The sequence below is a fragment of the Lichenostomus cassidix genome, chromosome 21 (assembly GCF_008360975.1).
Source record: "Lichenostomus cassidix isolate B80296 chromosome 21, HeHo_3.0, whole genome shotgun sequence".
Classification (NCBI taxonomy): domain Eukaryota; kingdom Metazoa; phylum Chordata; class Aves; order Passeriformes; family Meliphagidae; genus Lichenostomus; species Lichenostomus cassidix.
This window is the reverse complement of record NC_139501.1, coordinates 2,120,380-2,146,198: the sequence shown is the minus strand read 5'-3', so window position 1 is coordinate 2,146,198 and position 25,819 is coordinate 2,120,380. Positions and strand designations below refer to the sequence as shown.

At 46.4% G+C, this 25,819-nt stretch overlaps 1 protein-coding gene across 3 annotated transcripts in view; it reads right to left on the bottom strand.

Annotated features, from left to right (window-relative positions):
* Nucleotides 1–24,544, bottom strand: part of MIB2 (MIB E3 ubiquitin protein ligase 2) — a 38,871-nt gene extending 14,327 nt beyond the window's left edge. For all 3 annotated transcript variants that reach the window (XM_085080243.1, XM_085080246.1, XM_085080247.1), the window contains exons 1-7: nucleotides 24,290–24,544; nucleotides 14,125–14,466; nucleotides 12,725–12,896; nucleotides 5,199–5,305; nucleotides 3,326–3,520; nucleotides 1,497–1,639; nucleotides 325–432 (exon numbers count right to left, since the gene is read on the bottom strand). In XM_085080243.1, coding sequence (XP_084936369.1) covers nucleotides 325–432; nucleotides 1,497–1,639; nucleotides 3,326–3,520; nucleotides 5,199–5,305; nucleotides 12,725–12,896; nucleotides 14,125–14,371 — 972 coding nt within the window. In that variant the 5' untranslated portion in view covers nucleotides 14,372–14,466; nucleotides 24,290–24,544. The remainder of the gene's footprint in view (nucleotides 1–324; nucleotides 433–1,496; nucleotides 1,640–3,325; nucleotides 3,521–5,198; nucleotides 5,306–12,724; nucleotides 12,897–14,124; nucleotides 14,467–24,289) is intronic.
* Nucleotides 24,545–25,819: the final 1,275 nt, after the last annotated feature.

Sequence of the window (25,819 nt, the reverse complement as noted above, 5' to 3'; positions counted from 1 at the left end):
GCAAAAAAAAAGAAAAATATAACAACATAGAGGCACAAGAACAAGGAAAAACAGAAAAATCAAAAAGTGGGAAAAAGTTCATCACAAGGCAAAGGCAGCTGCAGAAGGATGAGGCACTGCAGATCTACTGTGAACACTCATCAAAAAAAGCTGAAATTAAGAAATGTAGTTTACCTTAAGGACTTACAAATGCAAAAATTCATAGAACTGGATCATTTCTAACAGCAGGGCTTTCCTTCAGCACTCACTGGGGACACAGTGTGTCACAACCCAGCAGCTAAAATGGCTTTTCTGCAGCTTTTGGAGGCCAAGGGCAGCACCTACCTTGGTCAGAGCTCCAGGATGGAAAGTCCAGCGAGTGTCACTGTTGAACTGCACCCTGACGTCCCCTCTGTCTGTGATCCTGTGCACTGTCCCTGTCTGGCCAATGAACTTTGGAGAGGAGGAAGGAAAGAAGAAAAGAAAAGGAGAGAAAAGCTCCTAAATAAATTATGTTGTTTAATAGTGGGGAAAAAAGGCATTCAAGGCATGGATGGCTAAATTACACAGCATTTCCCATCCACAGACCAACCTGCTCCCCAAATCTGCTCCACATGAGGTGCAGCCACTGTTTTTCTACAAAAGGAGGGGAAAGGCTCCTAAAAAAGCTCCTTTGAAGGAGCATATTGGGGGAGGAGGGGGATAGGAATACAAAGTGCAAAAGTGCTTGCAAAGGCAGCACAAATTGTCCTCTTTCCAAATGACAAAGGTGGGCAGGGATTCCAACATTGTTCTGCATTTTAAAATACCAGCAAGGCGCACTCTGAGAGGGGAAAAGGGAAATGGTTCAGAAATCAAAACAGAATTGTGGTGCAGAGTTCTAGAGCTGCTGTTCTGGCAGGTCCTGAGCAGCTCATGGTTTATAAAGTGGTAAAAAATATCCATTTCTGAGGTGACAGGAAGTTGCTGTTTCTCTGTTTAATGTCACTCTCTACCCATGAATTCCCCAACAACAGGAATTCAGGAGCACAGAGGTTTCACAACAAACAGACACAGCAATACCCAAAAACTACAGCTTTGGGGATGTATTCCTCAGCTGGAATTAAAAAATCCATGGCTCCACTGGCAGCCTTGGTAAAGTTCATCATTCTAATCATTCTGATTAGTTCTTTTGTGGGGGTTTTGTGTTTGTTTTTTTGGTGGTTTTCATTTGGTTGGTTTTTTGTTTGTTTGTTTGTGGGGTTTTTGTTGGGTTTGTTCGTTTTGTTTTGTGTTTTGGGCTTTTCAGTTTTGTTCTTTTTTTCCTTCCAAGACTTTTGAGCAAGTGCTATGCAAGGCTCCACAAAGCCACCCAACAGAGCCTAAAAATAACTCCAACTCCACCATCCTATCACTAAAAAAAATCTGCATCAGCAATTCACTCAACCTTAAGGTCACACACAAAGATATTCTGGCAACTTCCCGAGCAGTGCAGAATTTGGGAATGGCTGGAATTTTGGGAACACCCAAGGACACACCTCAGCCATTTTGGGATTCCAGCCCCCGTGGCCCTCCTGCATCTCGCGCAGGATGTCGATGTCCAGCAGGCACTTCACCTTGTCCCCGTGCTGGAAGGGATGTCTGTCTGTGCTCTCCTTCCTCTGCAGCTCCGCAGGTTTGCCTGGGGGTGACAAGGACAACACCACAGCCATGCAGGAGGAACTCCCACACCATTTGGCCTCATAAAAAACATTTCAAATTAACCTTAATTTGGGCAGAATGGTGCAAAACCCCTTCTCAGCTGTGGGGCGTGCCCTTGATGCCTGGTGATTTTTTGCCTTTTCTTTTTAGATACCCTTTTATACATTTTTATACCTGCTTTATATATTCTGTACCCTTTATACATTCCTTGTACCCTCGGCCTACACGCTTGTAATTTTTGTAGTCTGATATTCTGGCTTAGTTTTGGGGCTCTGCAAGGTAGAAAGACCAAACATTCACAGTAAAAAGCCAGAGAGCTCTGTGATATCAAAACCTCGAGGTTTTAACCTTGGTGGAAACCTTCTTTTTGTAAAAGCTTTTTGTAAATTGGGCTCTAGCCTCATTTAAGGGGGGGAGATTCTTAGAATAGGGGGACATTACTTCATTTATTAAGTTTCTTATTAGGGAATCCTAGACAGATATGCTAATTTGTAAGGTCCACAAAAATTAAATATGCCTTATATGGTGAGTGCATCTCGGTGTGTTCCACCTTTGCAGAGCTGTGCACCTAAAATCCTATTAAAATACCAAAGTAAAACCCTTTTACCCCTTTAACCATGTCTGCCTCACATTCTAAGACCAACCAAAAGGCAACACCAACACATTCTATAGATCAGCACTGTGCAGAGAAATCAGCAGCATTTCACTCCAATTGGATATTAATTAGAATTAAACACCAGGCAGCTCCAACCAGAGCCATTTTTTCCCTCTGCAGAGCAGGGAATGCCTCTGAGGCCACGGCAGACACCAGGAGCTGTTCTTAGCAATCCACTCACCCACAACTGCTGCTCACAGACACACCCACACAGCACCCAAAATTAGTTCTCCCCTCCACAGAACTCCCTCTGAGGAGTGCCCAGCCCTCCTACCCTTCCCATGCAGCCATGCCTCTGGAATTAAGCTCCTCATCCAGCCCTCCCCTTCCTTCATGCTCTTGCCAAGCTGCTCAGGGAGAGAAAAGTTTGATAAAACCCTGATTCTGCTGCTGCAAATACCAAATCAGATCCCTTTTCCTTTAGGGGAAAAAAGATGGTCCTTGCACCTCATTAAAAATAAAGAAACCAAAAATCCTCAACTAAATTTCACCTGGGTAAAAAAATCTGCAAGTCCAAAAGCACAAGGAATTTCCTTTGGACTTCAGAGGAAAGGTGGATTGCAGCAAGTTGCAGATATCACCTTTTCCCATCACTTTTTATAGTCTTTGGCAGTTCCATTCTTCAAAGTCTCCCTTTGGCCACATTTTCCCCTTCAACACTTTTTCCCCAACTCTTTTGGCTCCACCAGAAGAGTGCTTGCTCTCTAAAAGCACAGTGAGCAACAGCTTTGAAGAACTTTGAAGAACGAAAAGCTTTGGATGGACAGAACTGACACTGGGTTGGATTCTCTGTAGCAGTTTGGGATTTTCCTGATGGTTTTACCACTGAAAGGCCAAACTATTTAATGAACCACTCTGAGATCAAGCAGTATGTTCACAAATAAACCAATGTTTTTTCAAATTATGCTTATTAATAGGAGATGGTTTTATGTCCTCCAAGCAAAACGGCTTCAGCGTGAATCACAACCTCTCAACACACACTCATCTCGACAAAGACTCATCTCCACCCACCTAATTTTGGGAGATGCTCCTTGTAGTAGAAGCCCCCAGAAGCCTCCACAGTGCATTTGAGGTCCACTTTTCCCTTGTGGCCCACCCTGTAGACGTTGGTGGTTCCGTCAGCCCAGGTGACGCTGGCCACGCTGCGGCCGGTCTCCACATCCCAGCCCCGGATGTCCACCACACGGCCAGTCTTGCCCTCACCCCCTGCGGGGAAAAAAAGAGAAAATTAGGAAAATTGGAGCAGGAGACAACTCATTTTGTGCAATTAGGAAGGAATCTCTGTGTTAAGTTTGCTGAAACCTGGCGAGTCGTTCATTTTGGAATACAACTGTGGAAAAGCTGGATTGGGTGCAGAATTCATGGCTGAGCTAGGGAACACACATGTGGTGTCATGGCACCACACTGTGGCAAGACAAAAAACTCTGCACTGCTGCAAAACCCACCCAGGATCTTTGAATCTCTCCCCAACACTGGCCAGGTGGAGAAACAGCGAATCAAGTTTGTTTTCTTCAAGCAAGAATTCTTCAAGGAAGAATTCAGAGCAGGAGGGTGGATGTGAGGAGGTGAATCTGGCTGGGCACTGGGAGATGTTCTCATCCAAAAGACAATCCTGAACCTCGTGAGGGCAGGAAGGGTTTGCAGATTGCCATCCCCACTCTGCTGCAAGGTCACTCTGTGTCCCAGGACTTCCCCAAATGGGGACAGCAACATCTGTCTCACTGAGGAACTTCTGATTGTCTGCAAAGCCCTGAAATTCAACAGCTTAAAGAAGTGGAATTCCTCATCTATCAGCACATCTAAAAGCACAGTGCAAATACTGGGTTTTGGTGACAGTTCTACCCATGCCAAGAGCATGGCTGGGGATGGGGCAGCTCCACCAAACCCAATGCAGACCAGCTGAGGGCTGGATTTGGGGTTCCTCTCGCTGCTCCTGCTCTGGGAGACGCTTTCAGGTCATCCCCGCCGTGAGCAACGCAAGTCTCAGACATGTAAATGCTGCTCTGATCTCAGCAGGATGGATAAGCTGTATTGAGCATAAGCTGCTTTTGCTCTCAGACCCTGCAAGCATCCACGTCCTCCACTGAACCCAGAGCTGCAATAAATGGCAGAGTCAACTTTGGAAACCTTTGAACTTCTGACTTAATTCTTCAGGGGCAAAAGGAGCTGTAAACACCACAGTGGGTGTCCAGGGCTGTGGGACAAACGGACAGGAAAGGTCCCTTCACCCTGGAGCACCACACAGAAATGGCTATCAGTGAATTAGGGGCAGGATTACACCCCAAAAGCAGCTCTAGAAAAGGCATTTTTGTCCCACTGCACTTTCAGCCTGAAGTTACAATTCCTACAGGAAGCAGACACCACTCTTCAGTAATCACAAAGTGTTTCATTAGTGCTGCATATGAAATCCTCCTTACAGAGCATTTCTCCTCGTTGTTCTTAAAAGTATCCAAATAAGGACATTCCACAGAACTCCAAATGAAAATGGATACTTTACACAAAGTCAAACCTTCCACTATCAGTGAAAGCTTTTTCAGGAAGAGAGGGACCTTTATTTCCCTGTAACATGGTGTGCATTTGCAGTTTTACACAAGAACTTCCAGGATGGTTCCCAGAGGTTTTCACATCTATGAAAGAGGAGCAGCAAAACTTCCCTCCCACATTCTTCACACGGTTTATGTCACAGATATGTGACAAATAACAAGAAAACAAGGAATATTTAATGCTCTGAAGGACAGGAACCTGCATCATCTGAATGGAAAAACCATTCAGCACATGGATTTTCAGCCCGCAATTTGCAAAAATAAAATAATATTTTTTATATATATACATATATATATAAAAATCAAATGGTGTTCTACAGGACATCCCAAAAGCAGCTTACCATCCTGGTTACCCCACTCCCAGTCAGGCCCACGGACCACTTTAGCCCCCTGGAAAGTCCCTTTTAATGTGATGCGAGTCAGATTCTGTCGAGGGCTCACTAGGACCCTGGAAAAAAACAAAATCAGAGAAAACAAATGGATCTGTTGTTGTTATAGACACTGATAAAGCTCTGCTCCAGCCGAGGGCTGTCACATGAGGACCATCTTTCACTTTGGGGCAGGGGACTTTACTGGGGTGGCCCTGCATTAATGGAGCTCAGCACATTCTGTACCCTGAAAATCAGAGCAGTGCTGTGGCTGGACATTCCCAGGACATCCCAGCCCTTCCCAGCTGCCCTGTCCCCCTCATCAGCAGCACAGCCCCCCTGCAGCTGAAGGGAAAAGGAAAAGGTACCTACGTGATGGTGAACAGGGGGTCTGATGTCCTGTTAAAGCAGCTCCCAATCCCCATAACGGCCCAGCAGCCCTGCTGGCTCTGTGTGTGCTGCTGCCAGGCTGCCACAAAACCTTCTCATGGGTCACCCAGCCCCCAAAATCTGCTGGGACCTGCCGGGGCTGCTCAGCCAGGGCACAATCCCCTGCTCTGGGTGACTGCAAAGGTGCTCTGATCCATGCCAGGGGAGCCTGACAGGCTCTTGGCAACTCCCAGCCCAGACAGAGCAACCCAAGTTCAGCAGCTGTTGCACAGGGCAAGGGGAGGGGAAGCTCCTTGGGGGGAGGGCTGACCTCAGAACACTGTATTTATTTTCCATCTAATACCTACAGAGGGAAGGTGGAGACTCAGGAGGATAAAAAGCTTATGCCTGAACTTACTGTTTACTTATCCACCAAGGGCTTAAGTCTTTTACCTTCCTTAACCTGCTAACGGATCTCCCACCTGTGGTTTACAACCTCCTTGTATGTTTAAAAAGAGGAAGAGATTATTTATGCCTTGCTGTCATAATCACTGAATGCTCATTACCCAGGCTCAACAAGAAGATGGAGGCCTTTCATTTGGATGGCTGAGATTTTGTCTGGTTTAAGCACCATCAAGGCTGGATATTGTTATGAAAGAAGATAATGACAGTGGAGGGAAAAGCTCAGCTAAAAAGAGCCACTGATCAGCAATTCATTTTATTGCACTGTGTCAGGCACTATAGACTGGCTTGAAAACCAGCATGGATTTGGGTACAGCCTCTGGAACAGCTGAGCTGTTTTCACTGCATTTTGTTCAATGTTTTTCTAATAATTTATCAAAGATGTCTCAGCCAAGCCCTGAGACAACGTGATAAAAATACATTTCTCTCACAAGGGATGGAATTCAATGCAAAGATTCTTAGTGATAGAAAAATACAGCACTGAGCTAAGCTTGAGATGTTTAAATAGCAAAATAACCACCACTCATTCTATTCTGAGCATTAAGTTCCCTTTTTGGATAAACATGTAACAGCAGTCATTTCCCAGCTCAACAGCTCTCACATTAACCTGCCACTTCCACTGAAATTTGTGGCTGGGGACTAAAAATGCAAAGCTGGTCAGTTCAGAAAGCTGAGCTGCCTTAAAGAAGCAAAATTTCCTTAAAGAAGGAAAATGTAAGAAATTCCATCTCCTGTCCTGCTGGAATGCTGAGGGTCACCAACCAGACCTGTGCTTCCCCAGCCTCACCAAAATCCTTGCCTGCTTTAAACCCCTGCTGACCAGCATCTCTACAGAGTGATGCAAGCACCAGATGTCCTGAGCCAATGATTCTGATTAGGTTTTAATCTAATTCAATGTGTTTTGCTCCAAATACTGGATAACAAGTATATCCAGTATTGAAGTTAGCCAGTCTGATGCAAAAATACCCTCGGGATAAATTTAATCACTGCGAGATGCCTTTAATAAGCACGTTAATTATGACAGCCCAAGTCTGCAGCCATTTCTGCCCTACAAATTCCGAGGGTATTAAATTACTGTAGAGCCCAGAAAGCTCTGGGGAACATGTGCTGCACAGAATGGAGTTCTGCCTCTCTCCAGCATGCTGGAAACACTCCCTGGGGGTGTTCTGCCTGTGCTTGAGTTGCTCTGAGGTGCTCACTTGGCTTTTGACATCCCTGAGAACTCTGCTGCAGGCAGCTGGAACAGCAGCACCACCCCTGCTTTGGAGAGAGGGATGGGAGACACAGATCTACTGATCTGGAGAAGTTTAAACAAAAAAATACTTCTAATTTGCAGCAGCAAGTCAGAGCCCCTTCACCCAGGCATGGCTGATGTGTTTTGTGAGGCTTTTGGGCTGCAGAAAGTTCTTATCTACAGAAATAAACACAATGCACAGGACTGGGAAACACAAGGGATGGTTGCCCTGTAAGGTCTCTAAATATCTCCATAAATATCACATTAATCCCTGCAGAAAGGCACAGCTCTCAATGAGATTTTCAACTTGTGGGAGACACAAACCCACATCCCTCCCAGGACACACAAAGCTGCACCTCCAGAAAAGCTAACACAAAGATCCTGCAGGAACTACAGGGAAAACTGACCTCAGTGCAAGAAATTCCAGGTTGTCTAATCCCCCCAGCAAAACCTTTCCTGAAGCACTTCCAGCAGAGGATAAAGGAAGGCAGCTCTGACAGATGGCTGCTGGTTGCTCAAGCAGGAACCAGACTAAGACAAGGACGCTGGAGAGGGATCAGGATCACAGGAACCTATTTCAGGAACTGTCTTTACCCAGACTTTTTTCCTTTTCAATCCTCTCCTATTCCTTGACAAGACAGAGTTCCTTACAGAACCAGCTGTATCTTTACAACACATATTTATAAGTAAAACCTGTGGGTTTTTTGTAACCCCCAAAATTAACGCGGATCAAATCCTGTTCTGCAAAGCCACAGCAGCGAAGGTTTCAGAGCAAGGCTGCCAAATGGGAACTGAAAAGGTTCCTGCAGACAGGAGGTTCTCACAACTGTGCTCTCAGAGATGTTCACACAGAGCCCTTAAAGGCAGAATATTGCACTGGGAAGATGCAGAAACACCACAGAGCACATGGAGTGAAAATGTTTCATTACCATCCTTCAAACATCATTATTAGCTCAAAACACAGGCTAAGGCTGCTTTAGTGAAGGTTTCTCTTGCTTATAGTTTTGATCATGTAATTCCAGAGAAGATAAAGATAAAATATGTCATTGAAACACAATCCCTGTTCTACAAATCAAACAGAATAATCCAAATTACACAAGGGAAGCCCCAGTGTGGCAATGGTATTCATGTTTGGGTTTTTTTAAGGAGGCACAGGCAGTTTATCTGGCAAATCATGGTGGGTTTTGATTTTAAAGTAAAATTATACAAATTCATTAACAAAAAAATGAATAAATTCATATTAATAAATCCATTCACACTTCATGAGCACTTCTTACAAGTCAGGGGATAAAAACTTCAGCACAGAAGAGTCACATTCTATCCCAAATATCCCTCACCCAAATTTCTTCGCTTCAACCACCACTGCATAAATAACACATGTTGAGGAGGTTACCATGTAAATAAACCTGCATCCCTTTATTGCCCAGTAATCAAACACCCAGCAGTTGTCACTCAGCTGCTGGCTCAGTTCAGCCTCTCATATAAGCAGCCACAGATGGGAGGCTGGATTATTAAAGCTGCCTTGAATGGGTCTGCGCTGCACAGCCCTAAATCAGAGCACGCACTTGTTCCTGGCTCTGACTGCCAAATCCAGCTGGTAACTCCACCAGACAGAGCTGGTTGAAGAATTACAGATGAAAATAACTGCAATCTCTGTTTTGACTACAGGATAAAACACAATGGGAGAAAATATTTGTATTTCTTATGCCTGATTACACAAAACATTTCCCTGCGCAGCTCGCTGGCTTCTCCAGCTCCATTGTTTGCCAGGGGAAAAAACAACCAACCAGGGTTTGTGAAAAACTGTTGAGGTTGTGATTTATTGCTGAGTGAAGCCTAGAAAACAGCCTGGGTAAAATACAGCAGATCTGAAATTCAACTCAGCCCCATCCCTGAGCAGGTGATCCAAAATGCCAGTGAAATGAAAGGGAATATAACAACATGAATATTTTGTAGGGGATTATCTCAGGCTTGATTATTTGCAGAACTCACCAGAGTGTGCCTGAGTTCTCCAGCCCTGATATAAACTCGATGAGCTTTGCTTTGCTGCCCTGCTCACAGACACTGATTTATCTCCCAATTACTAAGCACATATTCAGCAAATGGATACAACGACTCTGAAAAAAAAGCTCTTCAGTAAAACTGAGCTGTTCCATCCTTTTAAGCCAAGGATGAGATCCTCTCCCACAACAGTCGTAAAATTCAAACCAAACAAGACCAATAAAAAATAAAAAATTAGGAGGTCAGGAAGAGATTACCCCAAATAGCAAAATTTAAATAAAAATCAGCACTTCCTGTCACTGAAAGTTCGAACTCAGGTCATTTTAAGACCTGAAATAGCCTTCAGGTAAAGGTGTCTTCAAAGCCTCTTTAGAAAACTGATTGGGAACCCTCTGCAGTGCCTGTCTGGGGTTAAATCTCCTCAATCCTGGATTAGTGACCTGCTACAAACACGGATGTGTTGGCCTTGCCTGGTTCAGGTGCCATGGGGTGGCTCTGGCAGCAGGAATTGGTGAAAAATTCCCAAATCCCAAAGGATCCCCATTCCCTGCCAGAGAAAGGAGTGGGAGAATCCTGGTCTCTAAAGGAGATTCACTCTGTGTTTCACAGCCACTCAACAACAAAACCCAAATCCACACAGCATTTACCATGCCTTTTTAAATACTCTGATTTTCTCTTTTTGTCCTCAAGGAACTGCCAAAGGTTTTATCTTCTACTTTATTTAGAAGAAAAAAAAAAAAAAGAAGAAGAAGAAAAAGAAAAAAAGAGATGAGTGATCTAAGCAATAGTCCCAGTGAGTCATAAGCAGGCAATTCCTGTTCTTGGAAAAGGATGCAGCAGTGCCTACAGCAAAGTCTCTGCACAGCTCAGACCTCCCTTATTCCAAAGAAATCCTCTCCATGGCATTGTTCAGAGGTCAGAAATCCCTTTGTTTCACATCAGGACATTCCATTCTCAACTGCAGAGCACTCTGCAGAACCCTGAACCAACAAATCCCAGGGCTACATTTGCATTAAAGCAAAGATGTTTCCACTTCCTTCCTGCCCTTGCACTGCGAGAGATTTCGGAGTAAAAGGGTTTTAATTTGCCAGCTCCCTGTGTGAAAGCTCCTGCAGAAAACACACATTTATTGCAGTTATTGTGCCACCCTCGGTCAAATCCTGAAACAAAACCCATTTGTGACAACCTGTTTGCTCCAAAAGCTCAGTGACTTCCAAGAACCACAACGTGAGCTTTTCATTCATCTTTAAAAACTGCAGCTTTCCACAACGGGGAGCTTCTTCCTGGGAAATTTCTAATTCCTCTCCATCCCAAAGCTCAGCTGGAATCAGTACCTGGCACACAGAGCAGCAGGGAAGGTGTTCCAGTACCCAATTTCAGCTGCTGGTTTATCCCTGCCCCTCACTGAGGCTCCCAGAAATCACTGCCACACCTGACAGGCTCATGCTGCGTCCCTTTACCTTTTCATTTTTTAATTCCTTTTTTAATGAAGATGCTTATTCCTGCTAACACATAGCAATGGAAATCAGAATAGAGCTAATTTTACAAAGACTTGGTGTCAGACACACTGGACTACGTCTAGAGTTCTTTTTGGCATGTAAAGTTAATTTTTATGACATTTTCTCTAACCACTCAACCAGCCACACTCATAGAACTAAAAAAATTTAAAAGGCAAAAGAATTTAGGAAACAAATAAAACAACAACCTAACCAAAAAGCTACCAAAGCACCATCACACATCACATTCTGCTCTGCACCTCTGAAGAGCTTTCCAGTGCTTCCAGGACATTCCAGAGTGGTGCTGCAGCTCCTGGGAAAGTCAAACCATTCACACAGGACAGCTCTGGCCCTGGCAAGTTTCCTGGCCACCCTCCAAACTCCCTTTCTCACCCTGACAGCAAGAACTCCACTGCCCAGCTCCTCCAGCAGCCTGGACACAGGCAGAGACAAGCCTTGGAGGAGAAAATTGCTCTATTTTATATCTTTCACCACTGGGATTCCTCAGAAGAGGGAACAAGTTCTGCAGGGGATGAGTCCTGGGGAGGAATTACCTAGAAATCTGCCTTTTGATCCCAGGTGTTCCTGGGGAAGGTCAGCTCCCTGCTTCCCAAAGGATGCAGAGTTGGGAAGTCCCCAGCACAAGGCAGAAAATTAGGGCTGCTCTGCAGCACTGCCTTTTTAATTATTTTTTTTTAATTTAAATATGAATAAAATGATGTACCTTGAGCTCAAATCAAAGCCACAAGCAGGCATCCCTGAGGTAACTACTTGGAGATGACTCTCTTATTAATAGAAGGAGAAAAAAAAAAAAACCCCACATGTCTATTTTTACCGAGATGTGTGTTTTTATTGCCACACCAAATTGTGAAGCTCATTTCACAGCAGGATCTGGCTGGTTTGTCATATTAAAATCAGTTCCACAAACACCCTGATCTGGTGGATCAACACAGGGCTCAGAGCTCAGAGGGGAGATTCTCTGGACAGCAGAATCCCTCGGAATTCTGGCTCAACCAACACTGGCACAATCAGCTCCAGGCAGAGCTTCCCACATGGCAGGAAAAGCAGCTGCAAATCCCACACCGCTGCCTTTAGCACAGTAATTACACTTTTCATTCCACAGATGGATGCAAGGCACAGTGATATTTTCAAAAGGAGGCAAAAAAAAAAAAAAGAAAGAAAAAAAGAAAACCAATGACAGAGATAAGCTGATTTCTTATTCCTTCTCCTGAAGGCAAGAGGATTACATGATTCATCTTCATGCCCACTTTAGGAGGTGCAAATAAAAGTACTGCTGAGACTATTTTTGAGTTCTTGCTCAGGACAGGAGAACAGATCTCCCATGTTTTGGCAAATCATGGAGGAGCATAAAATTACAGGTGCTGTTCCAGAGGCATCAGTGCAGCAGTCACCTCTAAAAAAGATTAATGTGCAGAGCAGGAGTAAATGAGAAGGTGCTGCTCTTCAGCGAATAGACCCCAAGAATAAATCAACAATTTGGGAGTGCAAGATCCCTGCCAGCTTCACTGTGGCCTGAGAACAGCAAATAGCAAAGCATGTCTGAGAAATTATTTAATTGTGTGGGGGGTGAGGAAGAGAAAAACCAGAGCAGAAAAGCATTCTTTTGGCACTTTACAAAACCACTCTGCAGATTTCTGTTTGCTGCCCTTTTCTCATACAGCTTCATAAAACTGCCCAACCAAGCCTTCTATTATTCTACAGAATAAACCTTTCTGGTCATGCAACCCAATCAATAAAAACTGAGCGCTGCCTGATATATTTATATTTAATTCTTTACAAATCCCACAGCCACGGGATTTAACACGAGCCAAGCTCTGGGTTCTTTTGCACAGCCCTGGGGTGCACAGAGCACGTTTTGGAGAGCCCTAGGATGGGACTGAGCTGGACTAAATCCCCTGGGGGTGGAGAGGACTCACGGCTGGGAATGAGCTGTCTCGTAGCGCTCGAAGGAGTGCGACAGGTCGTGTTTGTTGTTCATGTAGCACTGGGTGCACAGGTCGTAGTCGAAGCACATCTTGCATTTCCACCTCATCCCCCGGATGCCGTGCTTCTTGCAGCAGTCGCAGATGATGTTGGGGTGTCGGACACCTGGGGGAGCAAAAGGGGATGGGAGATGCACAAAAATTCCACAGAAAAACAGGTTAGAACTGCACAGGGATTTAAATCGCTTTTTGGCACTGCAGAATGCCAAACCTTTCCAGAAAAAGACATTTCACAGAGCCAAGGGAGGTAAAAGTGCTTCACACGCAAACACAATGCACCTAGAAATCCTGTGACTCCTGTGTTCACCTCTTTCCAGCTTCTGACATTCCCATTGTTCATCCTAGTTATATCTCAAGTAATTATCTCTGCTCATTACAGCATGAGTGCTGCTCCTGAAAGAGTGCCATGCTTAGTGCTGGGCATTGAAACAGCTACGTTTCTAAAGGGAAATTATTTAAGGGCTAGAAAATCCTGGCACAACTGCTCTGAATGAAAAAACTCCTCTAGCCCATGTTTTACAGAATTAGGACACATGACTGTAAAGGGGAATAAACTGAAACTTGATGAATGTATGTTTTAAACGGCAAAAAAATCGTGTATTTATTGAAGGTGATGGGATAATATAATAAAAAGGGATAGGTGTAATTTGAAATATCCATTTCCTGGCTGAGGGACTCAGCAGAAGGACAGAATCAGTGCCAAAGGGTTACCTAAAACACAGGCCAGACAAAGGTAAGAGAATAAAAAGCAGGCAAATTTATTGAAGGCCCTTCAGGTGCATTTAGGGCAGTCACAGCCCACTCAGGGACTACATCCAAAATGGACAGCAGGTCATACTTTTAAGTAAGTTTTTTCCTACTTTATAAGGTTTTTATAAGGTCACAGGTTTTTCATACTTTATAGGTTTTGTCCATTTGCACATTGGGGTTGATCCTCCAATTACAGTTTCAAGTAATGAAGTCAATTACTCCAAGATTTCTCCCCCAATTAATTCACTGCTGTTTACATATCTTGGGGCATGAGACAGTAAAGTGTCATTGAATTTCAAGCTTAGAGAAGAATTGTTTTGTCTAAAAATGAGAGAACAGCAGCTCAGCACCCTGTGTGGAGTTCAGAGTTATACATTAAGAATCACAGGATTACAGACACCTAAAAAATATAGAAGCCAAAATCCTAAGGCATCAAGTGAAAGTGTTGAATTCCCAGATGGAAAAAGGAGGAAAGCAGAGCCTTTGCACAGAGTGGAACAGGAACATCCTTGCCACCACCAAGGCAGGTGCCAAAGGCTGGCACAGGGGGCAGGAGTGGCTGTGCCCTGCCCTGCCCTGCTCACCTATCTGGGCGTTGTCGTAGAGCAGCAGGTCGTAGGCCCCCTGGAAGCCTGTCCTGTAGTTGGTCCTGTTGCCCTGGTCCCACTGCACCACCACGGTCTTGTCGGGCGTGGTCGGGCTGCCCGTCCGGCCGATCTCCACCACGGTGCCCACGTTGCCCTCGCCGCTGTCCTGGCTGCCCCACTTCCAGTCCACGCCACGCACGACCCTCATGCCCACCTGCATGCTGGCATGGGGCTCCAGGTCCATGGATCTGCACTGCAAACCCTACAGCTCCTCCTGCACGGGGGTCTCGGAGACGGGAGGGGAGAGCGGCAGCACTGCGGGCAGCATGGTCAGCACACCTGGGAACACAGAGCAATTTGGGTGATGCCACTCCGTGCATCCTTCCCCCCCCCAAAAAAGCCTGATTTTTGAGCAGATAAATCTCTGTTTTATTCAAAACTGGGATCCTCACAGCTTGAGCGCTGATGGGGATGATATAAAAACTCAGCAAGCTTCCAAGGTTCATCATCGTCTGCAATAATATCCAAAAACTTGTTCCAGAGTCCTGTGTGTGAGGGGAGAGAAATGGGCAAATTACAAAATTCCAGTACCAACCCCAAAAACTTGTTCCAGAGTGCTGTGTGTGAGGGGAGAACCGGGCAAATTACAAAATTCCAGTACCAACCCGTGATTCCAAGCTCAGGAATAAGCACAACAGCCACCAGAGACAGAACAGTAACAGAAACAAGCAAGCACAGTAAATAAAATCGAAAGAAATGACCAGGAAAACACCAGCAGCACGATCTCAGCAATAAAAGTCAATATCGGTCTATTTTTCAGGAAGTGTCCTCACATGCATCTTATCTTCATACTGCACTGTCGAGTTTCACTTGCCTCTTCAGGCCACTTTTAGTTTTGATTTGAGGACACAGGAAGTTTTAGAAGTTGAAAGAAGCGTTTGTCCGTTTTCCCCAAGTAACTGCAGTTTTTCCAAAACATGGCCAATATCAGATTAATTTCAGTCTTTTCCTGTTATTTATCCATGAGCTGCAGCAGGAACAGGGAAGGGCTATTGCTCAAGCTGCAATAAACCCAGCAGATTTAGTGCTGGGATCAGTGAGACAGGGACAGCCTTCCCAACTGTTGCCATGACAATGGGTAAATGAGGTGAATGCCACACAGATGCAGCACATCCTCAGCTCTGACTTAGATCAGATTCTCAAATCGAACAGATTCTCAAATCAAACATTCTCAAATCCTTGTTTCTCCCTTTACCAGCACAACAGGACAGAGGAGTGTGGTTTTCAACACGTGGAAAAATCTCATGTAGCATCCTTGGGCATCCCTGGGTCTCCCTGCTCCTCCTGAGCTGACAATAACTTTCAGATTTTCTCAAAAATTAGAAAAAAAGGCCCAAGGGGATGCCAAGGGCTGAATAATGCAGATGTCAGGAGCAAAGCTCCCCCAGTGCCATGACACAGAGGCAGCTCAGCCCAGGGTGAGGAGCCTGGTCCAGCTGCTGGGATGTGCTCAGCCCCAGCAACAGGAGCAGCTCTGGGCCCTGTGCCGTGTTGTCAAATCTCCCACCTACCAAGAAAAGCAACTGAAACCACCAAGCCCTAAAAATAAACCCATCCTCCAGCCAAACATCCCCTTTTGAATGCATGGAGGAGTCGTCTGATGCAAAACCCCATTTCCAGCGTGTGGAACGAGGCTGATTTCTGCTCAGCCTCAGCATCTCTGCAGCCTCAGCCTCTCCCTGCCACGCTTCACTGTGACATCCCAACACCTGTCACATGAGAACAGCATCAAACCCAGCTGTCCTTTTGAACTTCACATCAGCTTTGCTTCTAATCATCGCTAAAAGTCGCCCTGGGCGACTCTTTCATTGGGGTTTGTGGGGGTGGATGTAACATTGCTGAGCTGAAGGTGCACCAGTGTTTACTGTCTTTATGAAGGCAGGAATTATCAAAGAATATTCCTTTCAGAAAGCTCTGCAGAGCTCTGGTGAGAGTCTCTCTCTTCCTCCAGATCAGAGATGAATAAAATGGACTATTTATCACTGCAACTGAGAGGCAGAACTGCTTTTTTTTTTTTTTCAAGGCTGCTAAGAACCAGTCAAGGCAGCTAAGCAGAGAAAACGAATGGGAACATCCCACAATGCAAAGGTAGAACGAGAAACACAATTCAATTATTGTTCCAGGGCTTTTCCTAAAGAGAACCACCACCACCACCCCTTCCTGTTCCATCCAGAGGAATTCCACGCTTCCTTAGGGAAGGAAACAACAAATTCCACAGGGTATTGGATGGGGATAGAGAGTCACTTGCCAGCCTAAAGAGTTTTCTGCCATTTCTCTGGGCCTTCTCTCCCTGCCCAGGAAGGAATGAAACACCACAGGCTTCAGACCTTTCAGCACCCCAAGGAAGGCAATGCCAGTTCCAGCAATTATTGATCACCAGAGAACATTCCAGGCTGTGCCACAAACCCATAAGACATAAATCCCCTCAGCATAAAGGAGGATAATCCCTCCCTACCTGACGAGAGCAGAGCAGGCTGGCACTGACACATCCTGACAAGTGCCCAGCAGACAATCCCAACAGCAGAGCCAACCCTGTGCCCCAGAAAGGCAATCCCACACTTTCCCCATGCACCTTCCCACCGATTCTGGATGCTGCTGGAGCTCAGCTGCACATTTGCGATGCTGAATGCTTCTAAAGGAGCTGTCAGTGCTGGAAAAACCACCACCAGTCCCTTGCTGGCTGATCTAAGGACATCTTCCTAATGGGAATATTCCATTTTCCACCCCAGAATGCACCAAGTACATCCTGCATTCCCAGCTCCTCCGCAGGGGAGATGCAGAACAGGAGGAAAGGGTTGTTCAGAATCTTTCTGAGATGAATTACAGCGCTCTTGTGGTCTGAGCCTTGCCAGAGCAGCATTATTGACTTCCTAAGTGGAAATGTTTCACTCACTGAAGCAAATACTCCTCCCTTGATGCTGCCTGGGCCCTAATTATTCCAGGGAAGGACAGGTATTGCTGCCAGAAGTGATTCACAGAGAAAACATCGGTTTCCCTTGGGAATTCCGAGTAACCATGAACAAAAAATCCATTATAAGACGCAAGCAGATTTCTGAATCCTCATCTAACATCCTGACCTTGCCTACTGTGACACAGGAAAGAGCAACCCAGGCCTAATCTCTGAGCCCATCTTGAGGAAATCCCACTAAAACTTAACTGGAACAAAGGGAAAATACTCTGGTATTTAATCCACAACATTTTAGCTGCAATAACTGTGGCAACTTTTCTGCCAATATTCAGCTGTGACAACCCAATATGCACCTCGTGGGAGGCAAAGGTCGCTGCTGTTGTGGCCCCACAGCAAACAGAACCCAGCAGTGGTGTAAGCAGGTGACAAAAATCAGAGCCTGGAACCTGCTGATCACACTATTTGAACAGCGTGGTAAACAGAGGAAGTGTTTAAAAATTTTTTTTAAAAAAAGTAGGTTTTTTTTTCTTTCCTTTACATGGTGTTTACATTGTCTTCTGAGGTGAATTGCTCCACTTTAGAGAGATTTAATTGCAAATCACACACTTCTCCAAAACAGTTGGAGCTTCTCCACACTTCTCCAAAACAGCACAAGCTCAGGCTTTGACATTTCCCTCATTTCTGGCCATCCTTTGTGAACACACGTGGAGGTGGCTGCAGCAGAACTTCTATTTCAGGGTCCTTTCCACAGCAGCTCCCTCCAGCCTGAAATTCCCAACTGATAAGCCCCAAAAGAGCATTTTGAAAATAACATCAGCCCCCATTTCTTACTCTTTTTGTTCCCTTTGACTCTTCCAGTGCCATTAAATAATCTTATCAAGCCATTAAATGTGTGGATTGATCAACTACCACCACTGTAAAGCTTCAAGACTTAACTTTTGCACATCTTCACGCCAGGAATATCAACACAGACACAATTTTGGTGTAATGGCTGAATTAAGTCAGCTCATACTGACTTAAGAACTGCTGGTTTTTAGCAGTACTGATTTCTCCCTGGATCCCTGGAAGTGTCCAAGGCCAGGCTGGACATGAGCAACCTGGGACAGTGCAGGACCAAAATTAACTTTAATTTCCCTTCCAACCCAAACCAGCCTGGAATTCCATGATATTCCCCTGCAAAGCCACAAGGCCTCAGTGATGCTTTTCTTCCCTTTCCCTCGGTGCAGCCAGGAATTTTGTTTAGCCTAAAATTTTGCTAAATGGCATCACTGGCACGGGGGAAGGAGGGAGGGAGGGAGAGAGGAGCAGATGCTGGTTTTGTGGCTTAAATACCAACAGCAGATCAAGCAACCCATTTTACTGATAAAACAGCCTCAGATGAAAAAATAAAAACCAGATATAGGGCAGCAGCCACTGGTAAAACCAATCAATCAAAAAAAAAAAAAAAGCTTGCATGAGGCAAAATGATTTCCAAGCCTCAAACCTCACCTGCTCCCAGAGTATATTTAACTGTATTACATAAACAGAATAAAGCAGGTGATTAATAGGCCTTTGCTCAGGGATTAATATCTTGTCATTTCGGCGTCACCGAGAGCAGGCACAGGCACATCCTGAAACACAGCGAGGAAATGCTAAAAATATCCAGGCTCAGAGTCCCCACCGAGCATTTTATCTCTGCAATCAACACTTGGCCTTTACAAATGCCAGCCCATTGATCTGTTTTGCCCACACTGATTTTTACATTCCATTTTACACTGGTTGTGTCCTGGCATTGAGTTGTTCCCTTTCCCTTTCGGCGATATTTTAGTGATTCTCACTCTGCTTTTCCATCTATTCCTTCACCTTGTTAGAGGATGTGAGTCTAAAGGAAGCTCCAGCAGATTTGTGAATGTTCAGGAGCAGGAGTTTTGTGTAAATGCTTGATTCCAGCATTCTGGTTTCCTAAAAAATGGCCAACAACCTCAGAATAAATCCTAAATGTGGAAGATGTTACAGAGAAATTACATATCTTAAATTTTGGGTTCACTGTGTGTGAGAATGGCAGGACCTAACAGCTTCAGTGGACACAAAAGCCAAATAAACTGAGTTGGCCTTGAATCTTTAATTCTTACCCAAATTTCAACCTCCCTCCACAACAAAAAAAGACACAGAAAAGTGAACCTGCTCCAAAACCAGTCCTGATCTGCACAAAATCCAAGCTGGGCTTGTCACTGAGATCTGTGGAGCGAAAAGGGCTTTTTGTCACCAGTGAGTAACAAAATTAATTAAAAAGAAAGTGACAGTGATCACCCAGGAGCAAAGACACAGCACAGTGTTTTCCATGAATCAGCTCCGTGCTAACTGAAGGACTAAACCATGCAATAAACCAGATTGCACAATGGTCAATATTTGCTTTAAAACACAGAAATGCAAACACTACCTTTGGGAAACACCACCATAAACCAAAAAGAAGCAGCTGGCACAGGCTGCCACCACCACAAGCTGTGGTACACCACAGTGAACTGGGTTTGGCTGGGATTTTTCTTCACTGCAGCTTGTCTGGTGCTCTGTTCTGGATTTGAGACCAAAGCAGTGCTGAACAATCTAAGCCTTTTCTGGTTTTCCCACTGAAGGTGCACAGGAATTTGGGAGGAAGCAGCCAGGGCAGCTGACCCCGAGTGATCAGAGCAATAAAAACTGGGGGAAGAAATAGGAAAGGGGAATGTTTGGAGTCTCTTTGCCTTCCTGAGCAATCCTTACAGCTGAGGAAGTCCTGCTTTCTGAATTTTACCCTTCCAGCCCTGCTCCCTGTCCCACTGGGATCTGCCCAGCAGGGTTAACCCACCCCACTCCTAAATCTGAAATACCTTTTGCCAGCTCAGGGATGCTCCAAATCCACATTTCTGAGTCGACATCAATCAAACCTTACAAGAGCACAAGTTCCCTCCAACAGCTTCTGCTCCACAGGAAAACTTCAAATTGCTGAGATCAGTGCTCGTCTGCCCAGTGGAGAATCAAAAGTGATTACAAGTGAAAGTTCACACTGGGCATCTCGTGGATGTCTCTTATTACATCCCATGAGATAATTGCTCATGAGCCCGATGAAATTTCCTTCTGGCTTTTGATGAACTGTGTTCTTTCCAGGAGGGAGAAAAAACAGCTCCAGCCATTTGCTTTAATTGGAGCCGACAGTTTGCAGATTTGAGCCTGGAGCCTTGAAAAAGCTCAGTAGCTGATGAGAATCCACTTTTTTCCTCAATAGCAGATCTCAGAGTTAAATTTACATTGCTTTACAGCAAAAACAAATACTCCCTGCCCACCCACACACACACACTAGGTAATGTTGTTTAAGGGGAAAAAAAGCAATTATTTGCTAAGTTTGAATGAAGGTCTTTTTTACTTTGCATGGAAAAAAATGGGAGAATGGTATTTTAACTTTGCCATGCCCTCCATGGAAGATCCCTGTGGAAAACAAAAACTCAATAGTATTGCATTGAGTGATTCCTCTCCCATCTCCTGCCAGGAATCACCATCACTTTTCTGGCCCTTGGCATTAAGAGGTCAATAATCAGCCACTTGCATCCTTTTTTTCTGTGTCCAGGATAGTGACAAAGGCCACAATATAAAAAAAAAATAGTTTATTAAAGTCAAACACAACCCACCCAGGGCAGCTGGAAAATTTCCATTGCTTAAAGAACAAGCTTAACAGATCCATCAGGAAGGGTTTCAGTGCACTTTATCATGCCTTGTGGAAAAGGATGGACTAGGTGGCCTCAGCAAAATCCCTTCCAGAACTATTTTCAATCATCTCGAAATAGAGGATCAGACAGAAACATATTCCAACAGTGAGAAATCTGTCTTGGCAGCGGATTTCAACTGTGCTCTTCCTTGACATTGCTCTAATATATTTCTCAGAGGCAAGACCATCTGGCCCAGAGCTGATGGTGTGGAGCCCTGGTAAAGCTCAGGTCTGCATCTCTCTCACACCAGCCATCAACTCCTATTTACCACTAAAATCTGAGTCTGAGCAGTTAAAACTTCATAAAACTTCAGTCTAATGGCACCACTGCCTTGCCTGTGCAGAAGGGCAGTAAGTGTGCCCAGAAGTCATTCAAAATAAAAATTCGGACTTACTGCAGGAGTGAAAAAATCAAGAGGAGTTAACTCTGAAGTCCTGAGGGGTGGTTGAATCACGGGGCTGAGGAAACACAGGGCTGCTCACAGGTATTTATTTACACCCTGCTACCCTCAGCAGCGGTGGTACAACGGGATTAACAAATCAGCTGAGTTACGAACACAACCTCCTCCGATTTTTCCAACTGAAAAGCAGCTCCTTCAGCCTGGCACGGAGGGAGCTGGAGCATGAAACCTGCTGGATCCCTGATGAGCCTTGATAGCTCATCCTACCGACTTGAGATTCCCCTTCAGGCTCCCAGAAGGGTCAGCACTGCACTCCTGCCTGCTTTCAGCCCCGAACTTGCCCTTTCTGTGCTCTGAAAGCAGATCAAGGAGGTTTAAGTCTAATCTCTCCTGACATGCCTTTGGCCAGGCAGACGTGGAGGAGCTGAACAAAGTGAGTGGGAGCTGTTGCCTTCCTTACTCAGCCAAGATCTGAGGGTCAGCACGTCCATCCTTTCACCTCCAACTCTGTGCATTTTACAAATCCAGATGTTATCTCTGAGTTCTGGGGACTCTGGAGAACACAAGGACATTTTTCAGGTGGGAAATGGAGCCATGGGTACACGTGGGGTTGGTGGCAGAGCCAGGAACAAAGCTCACACATGCCAGCTCCAAGTTCTGTTCTCCACAGCCTGGTCACAGGAAAAGAAGGGAATTTCAACCCCTGATTCAGCATGCATCCCTAATTTCCTTGGGGTCCCATTAAGGAATGTGGATCAAGGTGTGAGACTGAGCCATTGATGTCCTGCCAGCACACATGTAACTTCACCGATTCCATTTTCCAGTCTAAATGCTGCAACACTTTTTCTGTATTCTCGGAAATTTCAAACACTAATAGAGAGGGAAAAGAAATATTTAAATTCTGCAAGTCTCCCAAGAAACAACAGATTCCACTTTCTCTTTGTTTAAGGAGAATCCAGTGATCTCTCTCCCATCAGAGCTTCCAGTTAGAGTGTAGGGAAAGGTGTTTTGGTCTCCCCAAAAATGCCCTTGATAAGCCATGAATTAGAATCCTCGAAAAAGAAACAGAACTCAACCAGGACTTTCCATCCTGTCCCTGGAAAACAGCAGCTGAAAGAAGGGCAGGATCAGGGCTGCTGTGAGTGGCACGGTCACATTCAGCACAGCCCTGAATCCTGCCAGAGCCAGGAGCACTTCTGGAGCAGAGATGATGAGCAAGGCAAACATTTGATGGGAGCAGGCAGGGACAATATGACCTCAGAGAGCTGGACTGGGTTGGAGAGAGCCTTCAACTCCAGAGAAACCACCAGGACTTGCCTCTGTGAGCAACAAAACCAAGCACCAGACATGAGAGGAGCTCATTTCAGAGGCAGCAGCCACAGCTCTGAGCATCCTGTGCTCCTGAGCCACCCACCTCTCGATCAAGGCAGCTTAAAAAGCCATGGATATACCCCTTCCACAAAAAAAAGGGAAGGAGACAACTGCAACCACCGTACTCGCAGTGCTTCCACAGTTTTTGCAGTTTCCCAGACATCTGACAAAGTTTTAGTGGAAAGGGGCTGTGCATGCCATCCCAGTTCTCCCAAACAACCCCAGCAGTGGCCATTGCAGACCAAAGCAGGAGAAAAACAGATTCTTTATCCACAAATTTGGCATAGGGTTTTCGCAGCCACAGAACTCCAAACATGCACTCAAAATAAATGTCAAAACATATGATGCTATACAGCAATATCAGAATAAGCAGAGAACTGAGCCAAGCCAAATATCATACAAATATGAAGCTCCTTCTCATGTCAGTGACTCACAGAGCTGTGAGGGATGGGGAACACATTTACCTTTGTGAAGCCTAAAAAGGGAACAACTCTTCAATAAAACAGAGCCATTGTTAAATGACAACGGGGAGGTTGTTTGTTAACAATGCTGCAGGCACCCTAGAGGAGCTCCTGACCTTCCTCCACAGGAATAAATCAGTCTGAAAAACAGGCTTAAGGTACTGAAGATACACCAGTAGTAGAGCTGGGATTACAGTGAGTGTCCTGATATCCAAACTACTGCCCTGGAAGTTAAAAAAGAACTTTTTTAAGGAACCATCACGTGCCCAAAAGATGTCACCTGCTCCAAACACAAACCTACACACCTACAACTCAGAGCGGAAAGCAAAGATCACAAATTCTCCAGCTCTGCCAAGGCTATGGAAGCTTCCCCTTCCTGATTTCCATTATCTCCTTGTCACACAGCAACATTCCCATCATAACAATGTGGGATGTGGGTTATTTACAGGAGCTGCATCCCTTGACAATCCACTCCTCCATATCCTAGAACCATGAATGAAAAATTCAACAGGTAATCAAGCACGGAGGAAGGTCCTAGAAGGATGAACATCTGCATCATTCTTCGTAGCAGGCAGTTTCAGGAAACCGTGGAGTTGCTCAGCGGAGGAGAAATAAAAATGGTATCTCATTTGAGCCAAATAAACTCCTCCTATAGCAACGAAGAAGTGCAGAGGATGTCATAAGGCTCTTAGCCAAAAAGAGAGAAGGTTGAGCAGCAAAGCCAAGCTCAAGTGACCTCCATGAAGGTGAGCCAGGGCTCCCTTGCTTCTCAGCGAGGTAGAAACCAGAATTTGTGACATTCAGAAAGTAATTCTGCAGCCGAGCACGGACAGAGAAATGAGAGCAAACACCTTCAGTGCCTCCAGTGCAGCTGCACCAACTTCTCTGCCTTTAGTCCGGCTTTAGCCCGACCCTTGCTTTTCACGCCTCTACCTCCATTCAGGAAGATTGGAAACACATAAACACAAGAGAAAAAAAGCCACACGTGCCTCATCTCGCAGCTCCCTTCGCCACAGGCTGCAGGGACAGGGAATTCCCGCAGGAATCGCCGCTGTCCCCTCGGGCAGCCAGGCCGTACCTGCAGTACCTGCCGGGAACAGGACGGCTGCTCACACCCTCCTCACCCGGAGCGCCAGCGGCGGGCTCGGCCTCACCCCGGCTAAAGCTGCCACAACCGCCCCGCTAAAGCTGCCACAACCACCCCATCCCGAGGGGAAAACCCGGGGCAAAGCCGCGCACGTACCTCAGCGCGAAGGGAGAGCCGAGGATCCCCAGAGCCCCGAGCCCGGCGCTGCGCTCTCCGCCGTCCCTCCATCCCCACAGCCGCGCCCGGGCGGGCGGAGAACGCGGCGAAGGCGCTCAGGTGGGCGCCGGCGCTGAGATCCGCCCTTCTCCCGGTAATCCCGGCCCTTGCCGGCGTGGCTGTCCCCGATCCGCCCGCCCCGGTGTGGAGCCGGGCCGTGTCCCCGCGGCCGCCGCGTCCCCGCGGTGCCGCTGCCGCAGCCGCCGCTCGGCCCCGGGGCCGCCCCTCCCGCGGGCAGCCGGGAGCCGTAGTTCCGCTCCGGGCGCTCCGACTACAACTCCCGGGAGCCCGCGGGGAGCCCCGGGCCCGCCCCGGCTCCGGGGTGAGGGGAAATGTTGGGGAGTGGTGGGAAAGGTGCGGCGGCGTGTGGGGATGGGCCAGGCGGGGCGGTGGGGAGCCTGCGTGAGGGGATGGGGAGGGATGGGAGGGATGAGGAGGGATGTGAGGGAATTGAGGGGATGGGGAGGGGTGTGAGGGGATGGGGAGGGATGGAGAGGGGTTGTGAGGGGTTGTGAGGGGATACGAGGGCAGTGAGGGGATGTGAGGGTAGTGAGGGGATGGGGAGGGATGTGAGGGGTTGTGAGGGGACATGAGGGGATGCAGGTGGTTCAGTGGTTGGGATTTGGGTTTTTCGGGATGATTGAGTCCAGCGAGTCCTTAGTTAGCGGGATCAGATTTTTAAGAGTGGGTTTAGGTTGGATATTAGGGGCAAATCCTGCCCTGTGAGCGGGGTGAGGCACTGGCTGGGTGCAGGGAGGGTGTGGATCTCCCATCCCTGGAAGTGTTCGATGCTTGGAGCAGCCTGGGATGGTGGAAGGTGTCCCTGCCATGGCAGGGGGTGAAATGAAATGATCTTCAAGGTCCCCTTCCAGCCCAAATCATTCTATGATTCTATGAATTCTAAGGGAGATTCGTATCTTTGTTCAGCAGGGCAGGCCAGGAGGGCTTTGAAATCCTCCCATTGCTCACCCCAGCCTTTTGCCTGGAATGAGATCATGGGTGGCTTATGTGCCACCAGACATGAATCTGAACACCCAAACCATGGAATAGGTTGGGTTGGAGGAGATCTTGAAGAGCATCCAGCCCCAAACCCCTGCTGTGGACAGGGACACCTTCCACTCCACCAAGTTGCTCAGAGCTCCACCCAGCCTGGCCTTTAACCTAAAAGCATAAGACTCCTACTTTTATAATTACTTCCAGAGGCAATTTAGGAGTTTATATCCTCTCTGTGATGATGACAAAGACGACAGTGCTGACATGGATTTCTCTTGGCAGGTGTAGGACACACCTTCTGCTGACTTTGCCCCTGCTGAGCCTGGAGACACCTCACAAACACTGAGGTTTAGAGAGGTGAGACCTTGCCAGCCCAACACCCTGCACTCCCAGCAAGGTCACCAAAACCACCCCAAGTGCCACCCCTGTCCCTCCAGCCTATCAGGAACACCACCAGAGCCCTGAAAGTCAAACAGA